At 37.5% G+C, this 19663-nt stretch overlaps 1 protein-coding gene and 1 long non-coding RNA gene across 3 annotated transcripts in view; one reads left to right on the top strand and one right to left on the bottom strand.

The window, feature by feature from the left end:
* Positions 1-19663, top strand: part of LOC130411581 (uncharacterized) — a 50709-nt gene that overhangs the window by 12962 nt on the left and 18084 nt on the right. Inside the window, exon 3 of the long non-coding RNA XR_008905090.1 lies at positions 13380-13522. This is a non-coding gene — a long non-coding RNA (uncharacterized LOC130411581). The remainder of the gene's footprint in view (positions 1-13379; positions 13523-19663) is intronic.
* The window catches only part of msi2a (musashi RNA-binding protein 2a), a 112548-nt gene continuing 107336 nt past the window's right edge, over positions 14452-19663 (bottom strand). For both annotated transcript variants that reach the window (XM_056736316.1, XM_056736315.1), the window contains 3 exons: positions 18636-18790; positions 16436-16512; positions 14452-16276 (listed from right to left, as the gene is read on the bottom strand). In XM_056736316.1, coding sequence (XP_056592294.1) covers positions 16471-16512; positions 18636-18790 — 197 coding nt within the window. In that variant the 3' untranslated portion in view covers positions 14452-16276; positions 16436-16470. The remainder of the gene's footprint in view (positions 16277-16435; positions 16513-18635; positions 18791-19663) is intronic.

Here is a 19663-nt window from a genome sequence, read left to right as displayed (position 1 = left end):
TCCTATTGCGTCACTACATTTAAATTGAGTTCTCAAATTGTCTTATTTGTAAGTATTGTTGCCCCATCCCCCAGTGAAACGGGATGACAACAGTTTCTTAGCAGAAGTTAGTGTAAAAGCATATCTTGTTTTGTATCTTACTTCTTTCTCTTAAAGGGATACTTCACTCAAAAATTAAAATTCTGTCATCATTAACGCACCTTTGAGATGTTTGAAATCGGTATAAATGTATTTGTTCTGATGAACACAGAGAAAGATATTTGGAAGAATGTTTATAATCATACAGATTTTGCCCCCAGTTGACTCCCATAGTAGGAAAAAGGGCTTTATATTTTTTTGTTCTGTTGAACTCAAAAGACATTTTGAAGAATGTAGAATAGCAAACCTTTCTGGAGCACTTTTGACTACCATTGTATTTTTTCCTACTATGTTAGTCAATGGGGTGCAAAATAGTTTTTTTTTCTCCAGATATCAAGGTAAAATGGGTCTAGAAAAGTGTGTACCTGTACTCAAATCGAGTATTAAAAAGTGTAAAGGTTTGTGTGCTTTTGTCAGCGTGTGTGCAGGTTTCTATACATTTTGGGGATCGAATGTCCCCCACAAGTATGGTAAATCACGATGGGAATAGATTATTAAGATTATGATGCTTATTTCAAAATGCAGATAGGTTTGTGTGAGTGTTATGTTAAGGGGTAAGGTGAGGGTTAGATGATAGAATTATACAGTTTTTGTAGTCCTATAAAAGCCATTATGTCTACTGAAAGTCACCGCAATATAAAAAAACAAACATGTTTGTGTGTGTGCTCAGACCTGGCGGGCTGCAAGTTGTTCTTTGTCTGTCTCAGCCGGGATCCATAACAATTCTGCCAGTGTTTGGCTCTGACTGCTGGGCTCCCAGCAACACATCTGAATCCACCCTTATTGACCATCTTCTCGACTGATCAATATTTAATGCCTTCTTTGACAAGATCACATTCAGCAGAGAGAGATTTTAGCCTTCTTGGCTGCTGGTCTGGCAAGCGACGGGATATCTGTGTTATTACATGAAGGAACAGCGTTTGGAGGGCCTCTCGCCTCACTGACTCGTGTGATTTCAGACACGACAGAGAACGCGGCAGCCGCAGGGTTTGCGGTTGAGACCACACAACCGCAGATCATTTTGACGATTCACACCCACAGACGGGGTACTGTACTGTTAATTATGCAGATGAGAAAAAAAGACTATCATTTGGACTGGGGCCAAAAGAAATGAAAGGCTCTGTGGTTTTTATAGTAATAAAAACAGCTGATGAAATAAGATCTTAAGAGAAGAGAAAGTTGAGGCTTTCACATGAAACGTAGCTGATGAAACGCATCACTGAGAGTGGGACCGGAGCGCCCTCAAGTCAACGCAACTACCAAAATTACAAATCTGTCACCTCTAAACAACCTCATGTGTTTGAGGAGAATGTAGGAACAGGATTTTATTTTGTTTTCGGAAAATAAAATGTCTTTAGCATTGAATATGTGTGATGCACTATATATCCATTCCATTCCATTTTCTACCGCTTATCCGAACTACCTCGGGTCACGGGGAGCCTGCGCCTATCTCAGGAGTCATCGGGCATCAAGGCAGGATACACCCTGGATGGAGTGCCAACCCATCGCAGGGCCACTATATATCCAATTGATTGAAATATTGCAAATGTGCATGTTGTAATGCATTTCGCAATGGTTTGTTATTACATGTCAGATTTGTTCTGCTTATTGTACAGACTTAAACAAAAGTATTCACTTTTTAGATCATGCTTTCTTTTTCACGAAAGAAAGTGAAATGTATGTTGGTAAGAAAATAAATAATTGATCTTTAAAGGGTATTTTTATATAATAAAAACCTGTATCACTTAACAAGTTATTGCGCATCACATTTTTCTTCAAGATCTTGAAGCCATATCTAGCAGTATTTCCTTCCTTCTGACCCAGTCTGTGAAAATCATTGTACATAAAGAACATTCTGTGAAAATATAACCTTGATATCTTCAATATTGACAGAAATCAATATTTAGGAAGCCAACTTCTGGTATTTTTGGCAAAACAGTAAAAGAACCAATTCTTTAGGAGAGAATTTCCATTTGTAGTTGAACTATCCCTTTAACTGTTGAATGAGCAATCACAGACATGCATAGAGACATATGCACTCAATCATGTCTCATGACGATTGCTCTCTTGCATGTGTCAAAAATGATATAACGCGGAGAGAACTCAGGAGAAGTGGCACAGGGGAGCAGCCCGGCGCACCGGCACACGAAAGCAGCCGATCGCCTCATATTTTATTGTTTTGCAGATCATTAGTTTGAATAAAACTAGCACTCTGGCTTCTCTTGAAGCAGAAAAGATGAAAGGAAAAAAAGAGACCAGGCAGAGATTAGAAAAATATGCTCCTTTTCAGTCTATTGAAGCATGAGGAGAGTGCAGAGTGCCGCGGGAAGGGACACTTCAGTCATTTAGCTGAAAACACCAGAGAGAACTGGGCTCCGGTCCAAACTAAAGACTCCGAAAGAAATCTTAGCGAGTCAGGGTCCAGAACTAGACACGGATGGAGTATTAAATGTTAAAGTGTGATGATGGTAAAATCCCTATCTATCCAACTAAATAGGTTTCTATCTAGTTCAAGCTGGTCAAGACCGTCTTGTTTAAAGCTTGTAAACCATCTTGGTCCAACAACAACAAAAAAACACTTGACCACCTTAAACTTGAATCCCTCAATTTTTTAAAAGGTTGTTGCATGTGGGCTTTTGGATTTTCTTCTTTTCATTTGGTTGTGCGTCTGTGATATTGACGTAAAACGTGTTGATCAAAAACCTTTCTCGTTGGCACTGTGATTACAACATAATTTTGTGTTTAATTTACATTATTATGCCATAATGACTTTCAGGAGTGACACTTTCGAAGACTGCAACTGTGTGTGCTGTTTGATTTAGAGACATGATTTAGATTCCTGTTGTAACCTAGTTTGTAAATAGTTTAAATACTAGTTGCCCTGAAAGTATGTTGTCTTGTTTAATGTGTTTGCGTATGCGTATGCGAGTACAGAGCTGTTGTTTTCACACAATTAAATCGTCACTTTTATAATCACCTCTGACCAAACGGGAATACTGTTATTCAAAGCTGGAATTAATTAAACTCACAACGTGGGACAGGATGACACAGTTTGATCATATATTTTGAGTGATATGGGCCATTGACTGCTTTTACCATCGCTCGGGAACAATAATGAGGCTGATAATAATAATAATAATAAATGGAATATCTGTGGATCCATTCAAGGCGTTGATTGTTTGTGGGTATTAAATTGTCCGTACATCTCTCAATGCTGCGGCAAAAAGAACCCATTGTGAATAGTCTCTTAGCAAATTGCTACCGCTGCCATTGTGCACGCTTTGATAGATTTTTGTGTTTTCGAAAGGGGCCACATTGAAAAGCGAGGATTTGTCTGGCTTGGTCAGTTGTCCACTGCAGGGACTTCATTCTGGGAATCTGAAATGCTGATTGTTTTTCGGCAGATAACCGAGGTGACAGCTCCCACAAAAAGGTTGTATCATTTGATCAAAGTTCTTATATAAATGGGCTTTGAGTGATGCAGAATGGGCTGGAATGAGCTTTGCTGATTCTGCATATTCAAACACATGCAGAACTCCCCAGCTATTTTCTTCTCTCAAATAAAGAATTAAAATAAGCCGCTTTAAAGGCTGATTTCAGATATCAGAACTCCCACGGCATCCCCAGACTCGATGCATTTACTCTGTGTTATGTATGAAGGTTGCCTAGAGGACGGGTAGCTGTGCGGGAGCCTTTTGAGTCTACAGCGCCAGCACAAAAGAAATATTTTACAAAAGCTGTGATACAGCAATCAGAACTGAATGGAATGACAGAAAAATGAGTATAAGGAAGTAAAACCAAGATCTATCCGTCTATCTAAAATAAATATTTAATTTATATCTTAATTTATGGATATAGATTTAAATAATATTAAGAACAATAGTGTTGTTTAAAAGTGCTGCTGCTCAGGGCTGTGGATGGCATGATTGATAGTCTCTCAGTTTCCTCCATGTGTTCCTCAGTCGCGTTTGCTTGGAGGAAAATATTGATCTGGGCAGGAGAAATTGTTCAGGCTGATAACGGTATGAGCTAGACACTTTGTCTGCAAGTTAAGCCTGACATTATATAATAGAGGAAAAATAGACAGAAATTAAATAAAATATATTTTGTTGGAGCATCCTGCTTTTGTTTCAGATGCTGGATAACATTTTTTAAGCAGTAGTCCAAATATGTAATTTCAGTCATTATTTGTTTAAACCTGTGTATGACTCTTTCTTCTGTGGAACACAAAAGATATTTTGAAAGACGTCTATGTGGTTTTGTGTTCATACAATGAATGTCAACGGGGTCCCAAATTGTTCAGTCACCAACCTTCAAAATATCTTCTTTTGTGTTCTGCAGAGGAAAGAAAGTCATACAGGTTTGGAATGGCATGAGGATATTTTATTTTTTGGATGAACTATTGGCAAATAAAAAAACAAAAAAAACTATTGGAGAATGGCAAATTTATAGTTGCTAAATATATTTAGCATCGAATAAAGTACAGTACATTAATTTAGTAGATATTTTCTTACTAGAAAATGTTACATATCAAGAGCATCACTTTTTAGTAAAGTGTTAGATTAATGTTGTTTTCAAACACGTGACCCTTTTTTAGTGTTATGGGAATAATATGTGAAAATCTTTGAAAACATACAGATTTTCTAAAATAAAAGCATTCATTTATTTTCATATTTATTAATAATTCCGTTTGGAAATGGGAGCCGTTTTATTAGAATCTGACAAAGCTTGTGCTCCAGTGACCGTAAAAGCTTTCGAGAGCGCCTAACTTTTTTAAATTAAACAGCTATGAGACCTTCATTATTTCATCGGAATGGGGTCAAGGATGAACTGCAACAATGTAATTATATTAGATCAGCCAGAACTCAAAGGTTATTTTAGACATTTGGCAGCGCGACGGGGCTGCCGAGCCAAAGATGATACGCTCGCTCCGCGGGTCTAAAACAGCTCATAAACAAACCCGCGTCAGTTCAATAAAGATAATAAGAATCGGCGAAAGGCAAAAACAGGATATTAGCACAACACAAATTTTACAAACGAATTTTTGAAGAACCTCCAGTCGCTCCTTTATCGGAGTTCTTGATAACAGGAAGGCTGGCGTGTTTTGGAGACGGGAGGGGGGCCTTTGCCATTCCCGGAGAACGCTGCCGCCGCTTTTCTTTGCTGGCACGGCTGTTTTTCGCTCCCAGAAGGTCGTTTGGTTAATGCACATTTTGGTCTTCACAGGCTCTTAACTGGTTTTTAATCAGTGATTATTAGAGAGCTGGAAGCCTGTGCAGGCGCCGAGGTCCCCAGACACACGAGAGTGCCTGTCAATATGTCATGTCAATTAGCCCACTGTGAGACGCCCCCCCACATCTGATCTACTTGAACACTTACCTCAGCCTGCACGAGGAGGAGGTGATCTCATCTTCAGGTATGATGTGAATGGCTAACTACTTACTATTTTTAAAAGGAGGCATTTGCCCTGTGTATACTATCCAGGATATGCAAATTCCTGTATGCCTAAAAAACACAGTTCCATAAAAACCATTCGAAGGATACGAAGTCACTTAAGGGTTAACTTACCATAGGAGTGTGAAGAGATCGCTGTTCTCTCACACTTATACAAAATAAGTAAATCACATGATGTCTATGTAGTTTTATCAGTTTTTTTCAGAAGTTTATGATGACAGTGGGTTTCAGACAGTACACTGACAGCGAACTCCTTCATATGCAACAGAAGCGTGATTGAGCGTGAGCAACGCAGCAAAAATAGACTCGACGCCAAAATGATCGCCGCACTGCTCCGCAAGCACATGCTGTTTATGTGTGCGATATGTATGCTCTTATCTGTTAACTTGTGCGCCGGAAAAAAAATATGTGCTGCTTACGCACTGCTGACGCGTGCTGTGTGAAGCTGGCGTAAGTCTCTCATGTATGACATTTAAAGGCCAAAACATGTTCTATGCAAGCACGTAAACACAATGCTTCAAGCTACATAAGCACGTGATGACAAGTTGTTTTGTTCTAAATGTGTCAAAATACAGTTGATAACACAGAGAAAGTATGTGTTGCATTCTGTTACAGTTGTGATTAGTATGTTTTTCCTGTCCCAGGACTGCACCAAGTACACTTTATTTAAGTACACTTCCATATAATGTACTTAATGTGCACATTCATTTTGTACTTGATATACTACAAATGTTTATGTTTAGTTTTTGTACTTCTATCCATGGTTACTCAAAAGCATGGTCAAGGACACTTAGAGTACACTAAGTTTATTAAGTACTAACAACTATTTCTTTTGAGGTACAAAATCAGTTTGTGAAAAGAGAGCACTTTTTTTTACTACATGTAAGTGTATTATAGTGCACTTTTTTTTAACATGCGATGTTACAAATAAAGGTGCATAAAAGGTTTTTCACATTGATGCCATATAGAAGAACCATCTTCGATTTTACAAAGAACCATTCAGTCACAGGTTTATTAAAGAACCATCTATTTCTTATCTGTACCTTGTTTTCCTTTTTATAATCTGAAGAACCTTTTTTCGCCACAAAGAACCTTTTGTGAAACAGAATGGTTCTGTCAGGGTTCTGCCTATCATGTTTGGCTAATTCTTGGTCTTGAGGCAGAACCAAAACAGAATTCCCTGTTTTATGTGGGGAGAGAAGTTTTTGGCCTTCCATACTCTCTCCCCGAGTCTCGTCTGTTCCCACCCTTTCTGTCTCGTTAGCTTTCCCTTAGTGTTTCATCTGTGTCACCTGTCCCCTATTAATTATCCTGTGTTTGTTCCCCTATTTATACCTCTCTTGTTTCATTGTCCTGTGCTGGTTTGTTGTGTTTACTTCGTGATCCTTGCTGTGTATGTTCTTCTTAGTCCTAGCATCACATGTACCTTAGAGGCTTGCTTGAACCTCTTGTCTAGTTTCTTGGAGTTATTGCCTGTCCTCATTGTTCTTGTTTTTCTAGTTCCTGTTTTATCCTAGTAAGTGTTTAAGCTAACATCACATACGTAAACTAAACTTAGTTTAGTGTTGGTTAGTCCTCTCCTGTTATTTTGTTTGTTTGGTTTTACCCGATCGAGGGTTTTTATTTTGTGTTTAAATAAAGTTTCTGTAATTCTCGTCAACACTGCTGCCTGCGCTTGGGTTCTTCCCCTGCCATATCCTAACAGGTTCTTCTGATGTTAGTGGTTCTGAAAAAACATATACTATGGCATCGTGAAGCACCATTATTTTAAGAGTGTGGGGTGGTCAGTTTTGTCTTTCCAGTCACCCATATGAATAAAAAATCAAAGATGAGATTGCTCTCTAATATCTCAATTATTTCTTCTAGACATCGGTGAAATGAAAGGAAGGGCAAATGAAAACCTTTGCAAAAGACTACTGAATTTGAAAGTGTTTCAGATTTTTCTTATGTGAAAAAGAGACAGAAATCTCACACGTCTCCCCACATCTTTGTTTCAGAAGAGATCTCCATTATGTCAAAAATTAAGCTGAGACTTGCCAAGTCTCCAATCAAAAGTCAACATTATTGAAGATCTCAACATAACTTCAAACATTTCCCATCAAATTGAACCAAATTCAGATTATTTTACTCATGCAATCTTCATTCATTTTACACCTCCATACTTAATGTATTTTACCAATTGTTTCATTTGTTAAAAATGTTTCTCTCTCGTGCAATTTTAAGATAAACTTCAAGCAGTAATAATAACATTTTCCTTCGGGAAGCTTTTGTAATGACAGAGCAAAACAGTTGTTAAACTGTAAACATGTGTATAACTAACTACTTAAAAAACATATCTAGTTTAACAGTTTTAAGGTTAAAAAGTGTCTTTAACATCCCCCTGTGTCCTGAGGTTTGCCACAGTAACGCAAGAACGCATGTTATGCACAAATAGCCTGCATGTGTTAGCCAAACATTCCTGTCTGCTTTGGTGAACTTAAGCAGAGTATGTTTGTGATGCACTCTGTCTGCTTATTTACCTTAATGTATTCTAAACATAGACCTGACACGCTCACCCTCATCAAACACAGCGTTAATTGCTAATTAAGCCTGAGCTTCAGACTGGCGCTTAATTACCGTTCACGAGAGCCGAGTTACCGCGAGGTCCGCTCGCCTCCCACGTACCTTTACCGCGGGAAACTCGTAAACACACCAGAGCCGCAGCTGATCCGACTGTAAGAGCCTCATGAATATTCACCCGCCAGATTGGGCACGCCTCTTTAGCGTTTTAAAGATGAACTCCTGGAGGGGCATCGCAGCTTGATGTCGACTGAACTTGGCTGTGCCGCACTTGTGCAGTTAGCGTTCTGAAAGTTTAGACGTGGCGTTGAGCACAGTCGCCACAGGACCAGGAGACCCATCAAGACAAGCTGAGCTGGAATAGAACAAGTCTCACGATATGCTTACTTATGACACCTGGATATGCAAATCTCACCATGGTTGGCCTGTAGAGACTCTCAACATGAGTTCAGAGAGAAATAGTGACATAGAAAAATGTGTTTTGTTGTGTTGTAGCATAGCGTTCTCTGAGAGTAATGTGTTGACTAAATTTCTGTTGTAGAAGATTGTATTGATTCAAATCACCAACGTTAATTCATGCGGAATAGTTTTTCACAGTTTGCATCATATGGCCATTATATTCCCATAAATTACATTGTGGGAATTGAAAGTCATTAAATTCAAGTTACGGACATCATTTAAAATCTCCGCGGAGTGTTTTAGCATCTCACGAATGCAAACAATGAGCATGGGAGGAACTTTTTGTGCTGACTTGGTATAATAAGAATAACTGGGTATCATTTAAAGAAAAATGGATCGAAGAACATTAGTACACACAACAACAAAACAATATTTGGCTTTTAATGAAGGGAGGGTGTTTGTTTTCTCATATTTGAGATTAAATCTGATGAACTCCCTGTGAGCTTTGAATGATATTATTAAACAGAACAGTAATGGAGATATCAGAGCAGGATGAATGATCTTTATCTCTGACAGAATGGTATATTTGACCTGTCATCTTGACTAAATGAATGAGTCTATAGGCGTGCATATGTCCCATCTGTAGTTAATTCTGTTCAGCTATTTTGGTCAAGAGATGAAATTTTAATAATAAAGCCGGTGGAATTGATGGAATATATGAGGCGTGTATTTTATCTATCGATCATATTTCTGATGCTAATAAAGTTATGTGTGGAATTAGCTTTTATACCTCAGCGGATTATTTGACGAGAGTTATTGTTCGGTTTAAGCAAAATGTGAATTTCTATTATACTCCAGCAGCTAAGCACAGCTCAAGCTTTAATATCCATTTATGAAGATATTCATTTCAAATTCACCAAAATTCATGAGGTAGAAAATGTTATTACAGACCACATGAGCCTGTTGAGAAAAAACGTCACATCTCTGAACGCCTCTGTTAGTTCTGTCTGAACTAACCTCGCCGATGTCACAGAAAAAAAAGTCAATTTGAAGGGGTCAGATTATACGTTGGCCAGTTAGTAAATGACAATCATTAACAGTGTTGGGGAAGCTACTTTGAAACTGTAGTTAGATAAGCTACAAGCTACTCATCAATAAAAGTAGTTAAGTTACAGCTTAGCTACACATTTGAAAAAGCAGTTAGCTACACTACAAGTTACTATTAAAAAGTAGCTAGCTACATTGAAACTACTTTGATTTTAGAGTGTCATTGTATATAGAATAACTGATTCATTGTAAATGAAAAATATTTTAAGAAAACAATGTAATACAATACAGTTATGATTTCAGTGTTGTTTTATTTTGTAAACTACACAGTACGCAAGTTAAAGTTAAACTCAAATTTATCTCAAGTTTGCAAAATGTAGACAATGTGAATTATTAAAACAACAGAAAGAACAAATGTTGGGCCAAATAACTCACCTGCATGTGTTTCCTTAAATTTGTGCTTAAAGTCTTTGATGCAGACTTTTAATTTTTAGTTTTGAAAAGAATACATAAAAACGTGTAACCATTACTGTTTGCATCTTTAAGAGACATGAACTTGGACAAATAAGGCCATGGGCAATTAATCACTGAGGGTCAAGCCAGCCGCCGTTTAGATTTGGATGCGCAGATATTGAGTGGTTTACCGTAAATTCCAGGAATGCTGCTTTTAAAGCTTTATTTAAATGTAGAGGATCCGTGTCTCTTGTCAATAACCTATTTTTAATAAGTAGAAAAAACGGATGGTGGGTTTCAGTTGGGGCCGTCCCGCAATATATGCACACCTTATGGATTGTTTTACTGTACCGTTTTGGAGAAATACAGTTTTCCACTTTAAAAGGCTATAGAAACATTATACATCTTCCGATTCTGAATCTGAAATTCAGTCGACATGTCTTGCTCCATCCTGGATGGATGTGTGTGTGTCAAGTTAACTTCGGCAAATTAACGTAATCATCAGACGCGATCTGAATATTGTGCGTAAGCCGCGAGATGCGTCACAGGACACTAGCTGGCAGTAATGCAAACATTTTCAGTAGTAAGTAAGGTGACGACGCATGTGCTCAGTGCGCTGCACTACTTATTGCTTTAAAATTCGTCGCAATGGAATGTAGCGAGTAGCGTTTGGGCACACTACACCGCTACCTGCTTGTAAAAGTATTTAACTACCGGAAAAGCTACACTGTTTTTAAAGTAACTTAACTACCGTCAGGCTACAGAAAAATTTAGTTAAGTTAGTAGCGTCGCTACTTGTAGTTAGCTACTCCCCAACACTGATCATTAAACATAACAGATTTCCTTCCTAACATCGAGATCCTTTTTCAGCATATGTAGTGTTGCTCTTCCAGTTTTTAGAAATATAATTTTGTTACTTCACTGGTCGGCCAAATTCATCAACACCAGATTAGACATGGATGTTCTCCGACTTTGATAAATAAATAGTGTGTTCACATAATAATAGTGATAACTGATCAATTAAATGCTCCTGAATGAAGAAATGTAAACGTAAGACGTTAAGAACATTCAATCTTTCTGGTTACTTTTGAGATAAATGGTCTTTTTGACAAGGGAAGGAAATTTAAACAGTTAACAGATATAATTAAACAGGACTCTTTTGTTCCAGAAGATCTATGGAAAATAATTTCTCATTTGTGATGTGGCATTTATTGTATGTGAAAAGGTCATTTTGGTACGACACAAACCCACAAATAAGTAGCAATGAATGACACAAGCTTCACAACACACCTGTGGAAACAACATCTGTATAGAGAATCACTAAACAGAGCTCAGAAGACCTGCACACAATTGATTTGTTGAATTTACTTAAAAAAGCTGTGTCAAGTGGATCAATGCAACAATATTAAGTAATTTGAACAAAAAATAAATGAAAGTAATGTTGACAAAACTTTTTTGAGTAAATCCAAACCATTCCGATTGTACCAGTAATTCTAAGTTAATTTAACTCAATATTTATCCTTTTCAATGGTACTTTTGCTGTCATTCATAAATTATATACAGACTTACTGCATGTAAATCAAAACACAATGACCAAATCAGATGAGAGGCATCTCAGTACTGGCATTAGCACAGTTAAAGCTCATTGAATGATGCATTAGACATCATGGGCGCGCAAAAACCTCTCACAGACTAATCATATGTACAACTCTTCTAAACAATGGCAACTCTAAAACTAAAAAAATACAACAAACTCTTTTAAACCTCAAAGATAAGTGAACATGAAGCACAAACAAGTCTTTTTCTTTACTGAAAACACTTAAAATGACACTAAATTTCTAAATTGACTTCCTAAATGCACTCTTCCGCAAAGCATGCTGGGAACTGAAAATCCCCCTCAACCAGTCACGTTAAATTAACTTTTTTATGTTAAGTAAACTCAAAAATTTATCCAATATTATAGTGTTTTGCCTTCTACCCAACAATGTTAAGTTGACCAGTCTAACACTAGTTAAGTAAAGCTGACAGAACTTCACGTTAATTCAGCTACTTGCATTCTTTATGTACTGTTAACAAGGATGAGTTAAGTAAAACTAACAGCAGCGACCATTCATTTTTTTGAGTGTGTCGGTGTGCATATAACACAGAAAAAATGTCTTATGCATTATACAACTGGAATGTAAGGACGAAATGAAATTAAACTGAATTCTGCAGACATGTGTAGCATTGCTGATCAAATCGGATTCCAAACAGAAATTGTTTACTAGTCCCCAGAAAAAGATGATTGAGTTAAACCTAGTCTGAAAGTCTATGTCAAACCCTTATGGACGACAGATTCAGGAAGGTAAGGATTTGATGTGTTGGCATTGGCAAGTAAAGGAGTCAAAATTAGATGGAGGCAGTTTGATGTGTGCTTAGTGTGTGTCTGCAGACTCATTATTGATCAGTATCATGTTTTCAGGAAATGAGCTTTGTTTTGGTCGATTGAGCTCTGCGGTCTGTTTGGGAACCTTGACAAGCTCAAAGATCATCATGTGTTTTCTGGGTGTAAAGAGAATTTAAATAGACCTGAAATATTATGAGAATTCTATATTTTATTTGTTTAAAGGCAAAAGTGAGATCTTAATTTAAATGTGAATGTTGCCATTGTTTTGAAGCACACTAACATATTCATACTTAAAGCCATAAAACTCCCATTTTGATTTCATGGGGACTTTAAAGGTGATGGAGAACTGGCTGATAATGAACAATGGAGGATAAAGACAGCAGTCTGGTTGAGGAAGGATGATGTGGTCTTGACCGGGACATGGGTCATCTGCTGAGTTGAGACAGCTGGTGACGTCCACTTTATGAGTCAGTGCTGATGGGACAGACGTGGCCAAATATAGTTACAGGTCTGAAATGCAGGGCCACTCAAACTCCACATATCTCAAAACCTCCAGACCATCTAAACCCTCAGGAGAATCATTGGCTGGGATTGATGGGTGCTGATGTGTGACCATTATCACTATCAAAGGACATTCATTTTTTTATTTTATTTTTTAAACAAGCAGCTGTATGGACCCTTTAGAAGAAATGCATTTATTTGAAAAATGTCATACTAATATATTTAATATAATACCAAATAAAATTGTTCTCACTAAACCATATGTGTATTTTCCAACGAATACCGTGGGTTTTTAATACTGTAAAAAATGTAATAATTCCCAAACAAACAGTCTCATTTGTTGACGTCACAAATATATGTTTGCTTTTGCAGTTTGGGATGTAACATCTCAACGGTCATGTTTGTCTCCCATTTGACGTTTTTTTTCATTCTTATTTTACAGTAAGCAGTACAAGAGGACAGGTGTACAGTTATCTGTGAGCTCCATCCGTCTCCGGTAATAAAACATCAGTCATGAGAAAACCGAAGTCAGTATGAGACGGATTATCAGAGGAAGAGGAAAGTCATGGAAAGGACAAATGTCAGGTATGAAAACATCACACTGCCATACAGTGATGTCTTATATTCCAACAGACTTTCAACAGCAGAGACAAGAAAATGTCTTATAGCATATAGAATACAGTACAGTACAATAGTATAGTAAAATGCTCCTATTTATCATATTTATATAAATGGTATATTATTTTAACATTTGTTAAAAACATTTGTGCAGTTGATTGCACCAGTGCTGGATGACACATAAGCATCATTTGAGATTAAATAAGACACTGGTCTTTAAGAGCAATCCAGTAACATTTAAATGATAAAGCAGTGCATCTGTTGAGATTACATACAAACACAACAGATCAAGAGCAAAACTCTCCTAAATGCTTCTTGCAGTTTGGGAAATCCTAATTTAAATCTGAATCAACTGATACAAATATTTGACACGTACACTAAATCGGACTTTGTTTGTGCATGACCTGTTAAAAAAACTATTTACCTGAGCCTCTATGAAGTCAATGTATCTTGTTCTACATTAAGTAAAATATTTGGAAATATGGAAATGCTGCAATTTATTACTCAACAAACTTTTCATCACTCATAAAAAAAGCGTTTTATAGTTTTACTTATTGAAGTTCATGTAAAATATTTTGCAACTCCTTGAGTAAATTTTATTTGAGTGCGGTGCTTATTGTGCAAATAAAACACTTTGCTGACTGCAAATAAAATATAAAAACAAATGTTATCTGTTTATTATATTTTAAAAATTAAAGATTAAACATTTGCTTCAGTGTAGCTGGTGTAGTCAGCTCCTGAGGGAAGCTTGACTGTTGTCGAGTTGTTTTGAAACTACAGTAAACTTATAAGTCATAAATTAGTTTACTCAGTGCAAGTGTAGATATAATATTTCCCATTTTTCACCAACAGCCCCAAATACCCAGAATAAAGAACAAAATTATTGAACAAACACATTCTCTGTCTTTTTTTAATGTTTTGTATTACATTTTTCTTTTACATTTGAACATTACAACAATTTTCGTCCCTCATTCTGTTCCTTCCGTTTGTTTAAATATTATTACGTGATTGGATCTTTAAGAGGCTTCAGTGTTAACATGTGCGCCTCTGACCACCAGACTACACCAAATAAACAGAATTCATAAAACAAAACAGTTTACATCCGCAGCAGGAAAAAAGACACATTTACATCAGAATATACATATAAGATCATTAACATTAAAAATCTGCATTTTATATACGCGTTTGACCTAAACCAGCAATAAACGTTAAAGAAATCAAAACAGCAGCTCAGGTTTCAGGTCAACTTTTTTTGTCATCAACTGGCTGTATATTAAAATACGTCAATATTTAAGATAAAACGTTGGCTATATCCTTGAAATGAAATCTGAGCACACCAGTAATAGATTGCTTTTCGTTTGGCCTCCTCTCAACCTGCATTCCGGACGCCAGCGGCAGAAAAATAAAAGCAACATTCACTGAACAAGTTTTCATACATCAAATTTCCGTAAGGTCACTCGTGACAGCTAGCATGTGCAAAGAGAAAACCGTCGTTCTTTAGTACACAGTGCAAAGCTTTCTTTGTACACTTCATCTGCACGTTTGCTCTTCGAATAAATTATATCTCACAGGTCTGAGGTATGATTCATAAAAATGCTCGCTTTCTTCAGCCAAAAAAAGCAATAAACCGCTTTGTTCACGTAGTCCACAATAAGTTCCAAAATCAAGAGGAATTTCCTCTGTTAGACAACATTAACAACAACAGACAACATAGTAAGATTTTTTTCTTCTCAGGAGTATAAAAGTGTCAGAATGTGCAGAACACAGAAAAATGTCAAGTCCTTTTGTTGCTCACTACACAAAGTGTGCTTTGGATGGGAGTTTTGTTCTTTCTGAAACTCCACGCCAAATGAAAACAGATGAAGATCAAATCATCTAAAGTTTATGGGAATATGCTGGTTTTACACCTGTGAAATGATTCAGATTGTTTAAAGTAGTTGAAAATTTATGTTTTGCCACCAGAATGTCAGTTTCTTGCACCCTGCGGTGTATTTGTTTGAAACACCGTCAGAAAAAATATGCCTAAACTGAATATTTGCGGTGAAGTATATTTACATTTGAATTTCTCTTATATCTCAAGCCACAATGTTTTTTTAATTTGAAAAAAATGTTACAGTATACTTTTTTCTTGCTAGAAGACAACAACAACACAGATAGATAGATATATATATAAAAAGGACCATAAAAATATTGGAGTCCTCTCCCTCTGTATTGCCCAAAAATAGGTCATTATGATCAACAATGAGACTTCACAAGAATTAAAACAGCTACTAAGATTACGTTGTATTCTTTTTGAACGGCGCGGCGTGGTGTCTTTAAGTGGGGTCTGTCCACGTGTGTGCAAAAACTACAGCGTTAAATTTCGATTCTCACATCAACTGGCACTAAAACTGTGACTAAAAAACAACTTCTGACTTAAGCCCAAAACTAACTTGAAACGTAATCAATGCTAAACAATAGAAAGTCTATCTCAATTAAAAGCCAAATTTAAAAAAGCAGACAGAAATAAAAATGGGAGGAGTCCTGCAGTGATAGGAGGGCGGGGTTATGGTTACAGCAGTTGTGATGTGTTCTGAGATGTTTTTCTTTTCCCGTTTATTTGGTTCCACCCCCCTCGTCCTTTCACCAATCAGAACCTGTAGTGCTTGAAGTCTTATTACATCAACTGTACACGAGCCAATCAGAGTCTCCGGCAACTGTCCAAGAGCCTGCAGATGATATCTAGTGAATCAGAGACGACATGTTAGGAAACTACAAACACTAATGTTGTCTTGAAAACAGCTATCACTGATATTATTAACAGCACAAGTATCTGCATTTAAGTGTTTCAGGTGAATCCTTGTGCCACAAGTAAAACAGATTCAATAAAAGACACAATACCTCCAATGAGATGGTGCCGTATCTCAAGTGAGCTTTCAGTGGTATCCATTTGTAAATGCTGTTGCAATTAAAGGGCCCTGAAAACACAGAGATAACATGCAAGCCATTTGATGAACAGAATCATTCAAGCAGCGTAAAAACGGCGATTCTACACATTGACAGATTAACATAACAGAATAATTCACACTTTGCTCTTTGATGAACAGTCATTGAGAGCCATTATTCACTTGTGCATAAAATCAAAAAGTCCACTTTAAAAGAGAACATTTATTCAAGAATAATGCTGATGAAAGTGCCAATGAAAACGGTGTCCCACATAATTTCATTGAGAGAGAGAGAGAGAGAGAGAGAGAAATCCCCTGAGAAGACAATCATACGTTTTGGATCCCACTACCCAAAATGAGGTTTGATGCTTTGACCTTAACAGCTGCATTTTGGTTTTAAAAGCCTTTACAGACACTGCATTAACTGAAAAATAATAAATGTAGTATTTACTAAAGAAAAAGAAATTTTACGACTCTTCTAGACCTACTTATAAAAGCATATTATACCTTCAGGCCCAGTGTGGACAAACGTACGTACAACAGAAATACAACTATAACCCACAATCCATGTCAAGGCAACTTGAAATCATTCAAAAGTAAAGAAAATAAAGCCGATGAAAAAGCACAGGGCATGATCCTTCCTCCGTGAAGCTGATCAGGGCTAAATAAATAAATCCTGACCATTGTCCGACGCCGTTTGGGAACTCGCAAACCCACATGGCTGATTTAGAGGGCAAACGGCAAACTGTCAACAAGCCTTTCTGAGAAACACGGCCGCTTATCGGGGCCTGTCATCGGCCTATTGTGTGCATGGCAGGAGCGGATCTGTCTAATCCATACGAATAAATCAAAGTCAGTCCAACCCGGCACGATAGAGGACAGGAAGGAAAGGCTTTCGGGAGTTTATATTGGCTTTTCTTCCACATTTCCTCAATTAAGGATCGTGAAACTTTATTTCATTTGAGACATGTGTTGATACTACAAGACATGTTTAAGAGAGACAGAGAGAGAGATAGAGATAGAGAGAGGGGGGGTTCCAGTAGGAGGTGAACTGATGACACGTGTCAGTGAAATAAATGGAGACGAGCATTTTAGTTCTGCGTCATTTCCTGTGTTAATGTTCTGCACTGAGACATCGAAAGCTAAACACACATCTATCAGTCCAGCTGAACTAACTCGCGCTAAATTTAGAATTAATCGCACGGCACAAAACGGCACTCGCTCAGAACTGCACTAATGTGGGTGAATAAAGTTATGAATTTGTGCCGTGACGGGTTTTATTTAGATGCCAGGAGGCAGCAATGAAGTAGAAAAGATCCGAGTTTTTGCTCATTTCTGTTTCCAGGCAGCAGTTAATATCCCCGCCATCAATGAAGTCCTTGGTAAAAATGTATGGAATAATTGAGAATCATAAACTATTCTTTCACATTTAAAACATATTAATACTTATTCATGGGTTTTTGATGAGTCTGATTCTCTAATTAACACCATACAGAAGACAAGAACAGGAGTTCACTGCAAACACAAGCATAAATTAAAATCTGTGCCTTTTCGCGGGGACGGGATGAATAATTTAATTTCAATTTGGCATCGCACTATAAATGCTTTTCTACTTCAAATTGAGATCCGCGCCCACACCGAGCTGCAACCTGACGTCCGTGACATCTGCAGACACAATCCCTGAGCTCCCCGCCAAAAGCCAATTAAAGCAACTTTTGTGCAACGCAAGGCTTTTGTTTGGAGATGGTGTCAGAGCATCTGCTAGTTACAGGGACATCTGATTTTGACAATTTGCTCATTTCCAAGCATGGAAGCTTTTCACTTTCTCAAAACTGTTTGTGATGCTTTTATTCCCCAAACAAAACATCGGTGACAAGCGAACTGTCAGTCTAACTAAGGTTCGTGACTCGATGGATTTCCGAACGGAACTAATTCCTCTGGTGTTCATTATCAAGACTTCAGTTCTGAATTGATGCGCTGACAATCAAGCGTTTGATGGGGAAAAACAAACAGCCGATCAGATTGTGACTATTTACATGGTGGAAAATAATTAAAATTTGAGGAATAGGAGGAAGCAGACATGTCATGTCTCTGTATTTAGGCATGTCCTGACTGTTTAAGAAGAGGCAGAGGGCGATTAAGAGAGCGTTACTCACCGCAATACTGTGATTGAACCCGGAGGCCGGTTGTGGGCTTGCAGCGCTGATGTAATTTCCCACAGCTGAGTCCTGACTGCCGGGGCCGTACAGGTCTGCCACGGGTCCCGGACTGTTGGCACCGGGGAAACCTAACTGCCGAGGAGGATTAGCACCTGTACAGGACACACACACACACCACAATTCTGATAAACTTTTTGATTCTAGACGAGAGAATTATGGGACAAAGGCCATTATATTAATTATGGCCATTTAAAAAATTTAACACATTTTTTTGAAGGTGCTCTGTGCCATTTTTAGAGGATCTATCGACAGAAATGCAATATAGTATACATAACTATGTCTTCAAAGGTGAAAAGCGAAAACGTGATGCCATGTTTGTCCCTATGAGAGCCAGTGTAGTGTTTCAAAAGGAGGGGGGAGTGAGCAGTTGGATGCCAACGCTAGATGCCGGTAAATTTATACATTATGAAATTTAATACGATCAAAATCAAAAAGGATGAAAAAACACTTAATGTGACAGGCTATAAAGCTATATAACATTTTCATCCACACATGACATATTTATCCTCGTTGATTTTTTACTGTTGGTCTAGTAAGTATAAAACTCTTTTAAACACGTGTCGAGACACCTGCCATCTGGTTGTAGGTGCAAAAACACGTTTTCCGTGATGCACGTGAAAAGAAAAATCTGTTAACCGTCATTTTCTCAAACACAGTGGACAGTAGATACCTTAAACACGCACACAACAACCATGAAAGCGTGCGACCACATGTTGTGCATTAAACTGCTCTGATGGAAGAGTGGAACAGACATTTTTTTAATGTCTGGAGAGATGTACAATATAGAGACTGTATGTTTACTTCAGAATGACAGAATACAGCTTGAGGAATGAGACATAGGAAAATGACTACAACAAGCATATAAACCAGGAGAAAGTAAAGCATGTGCCACAAAATCACCAAATCATAAGTGGTCGGACTACAGACTACAGAAAACATGTTGTTACGGTACACACATTCTTTGT

This window comes from Triplophysa dalaica, chromosome 22 (assembly GCF_015846415.1).
Source record: "Triplophysa dalaica isolate WHDGS20190420 chromosome 22, ASM1584641v1, whole genome shotgun sequence".
NCBI lineage: Eukaryota > Metazoa > Chordata > Actinopteri > Cypriniformes > Nemacheilidae > Triplophysa > Triplophysa dalaica.
This window is presented reverse-complemented; position numbering and strand designations above follow the sequence as displayed.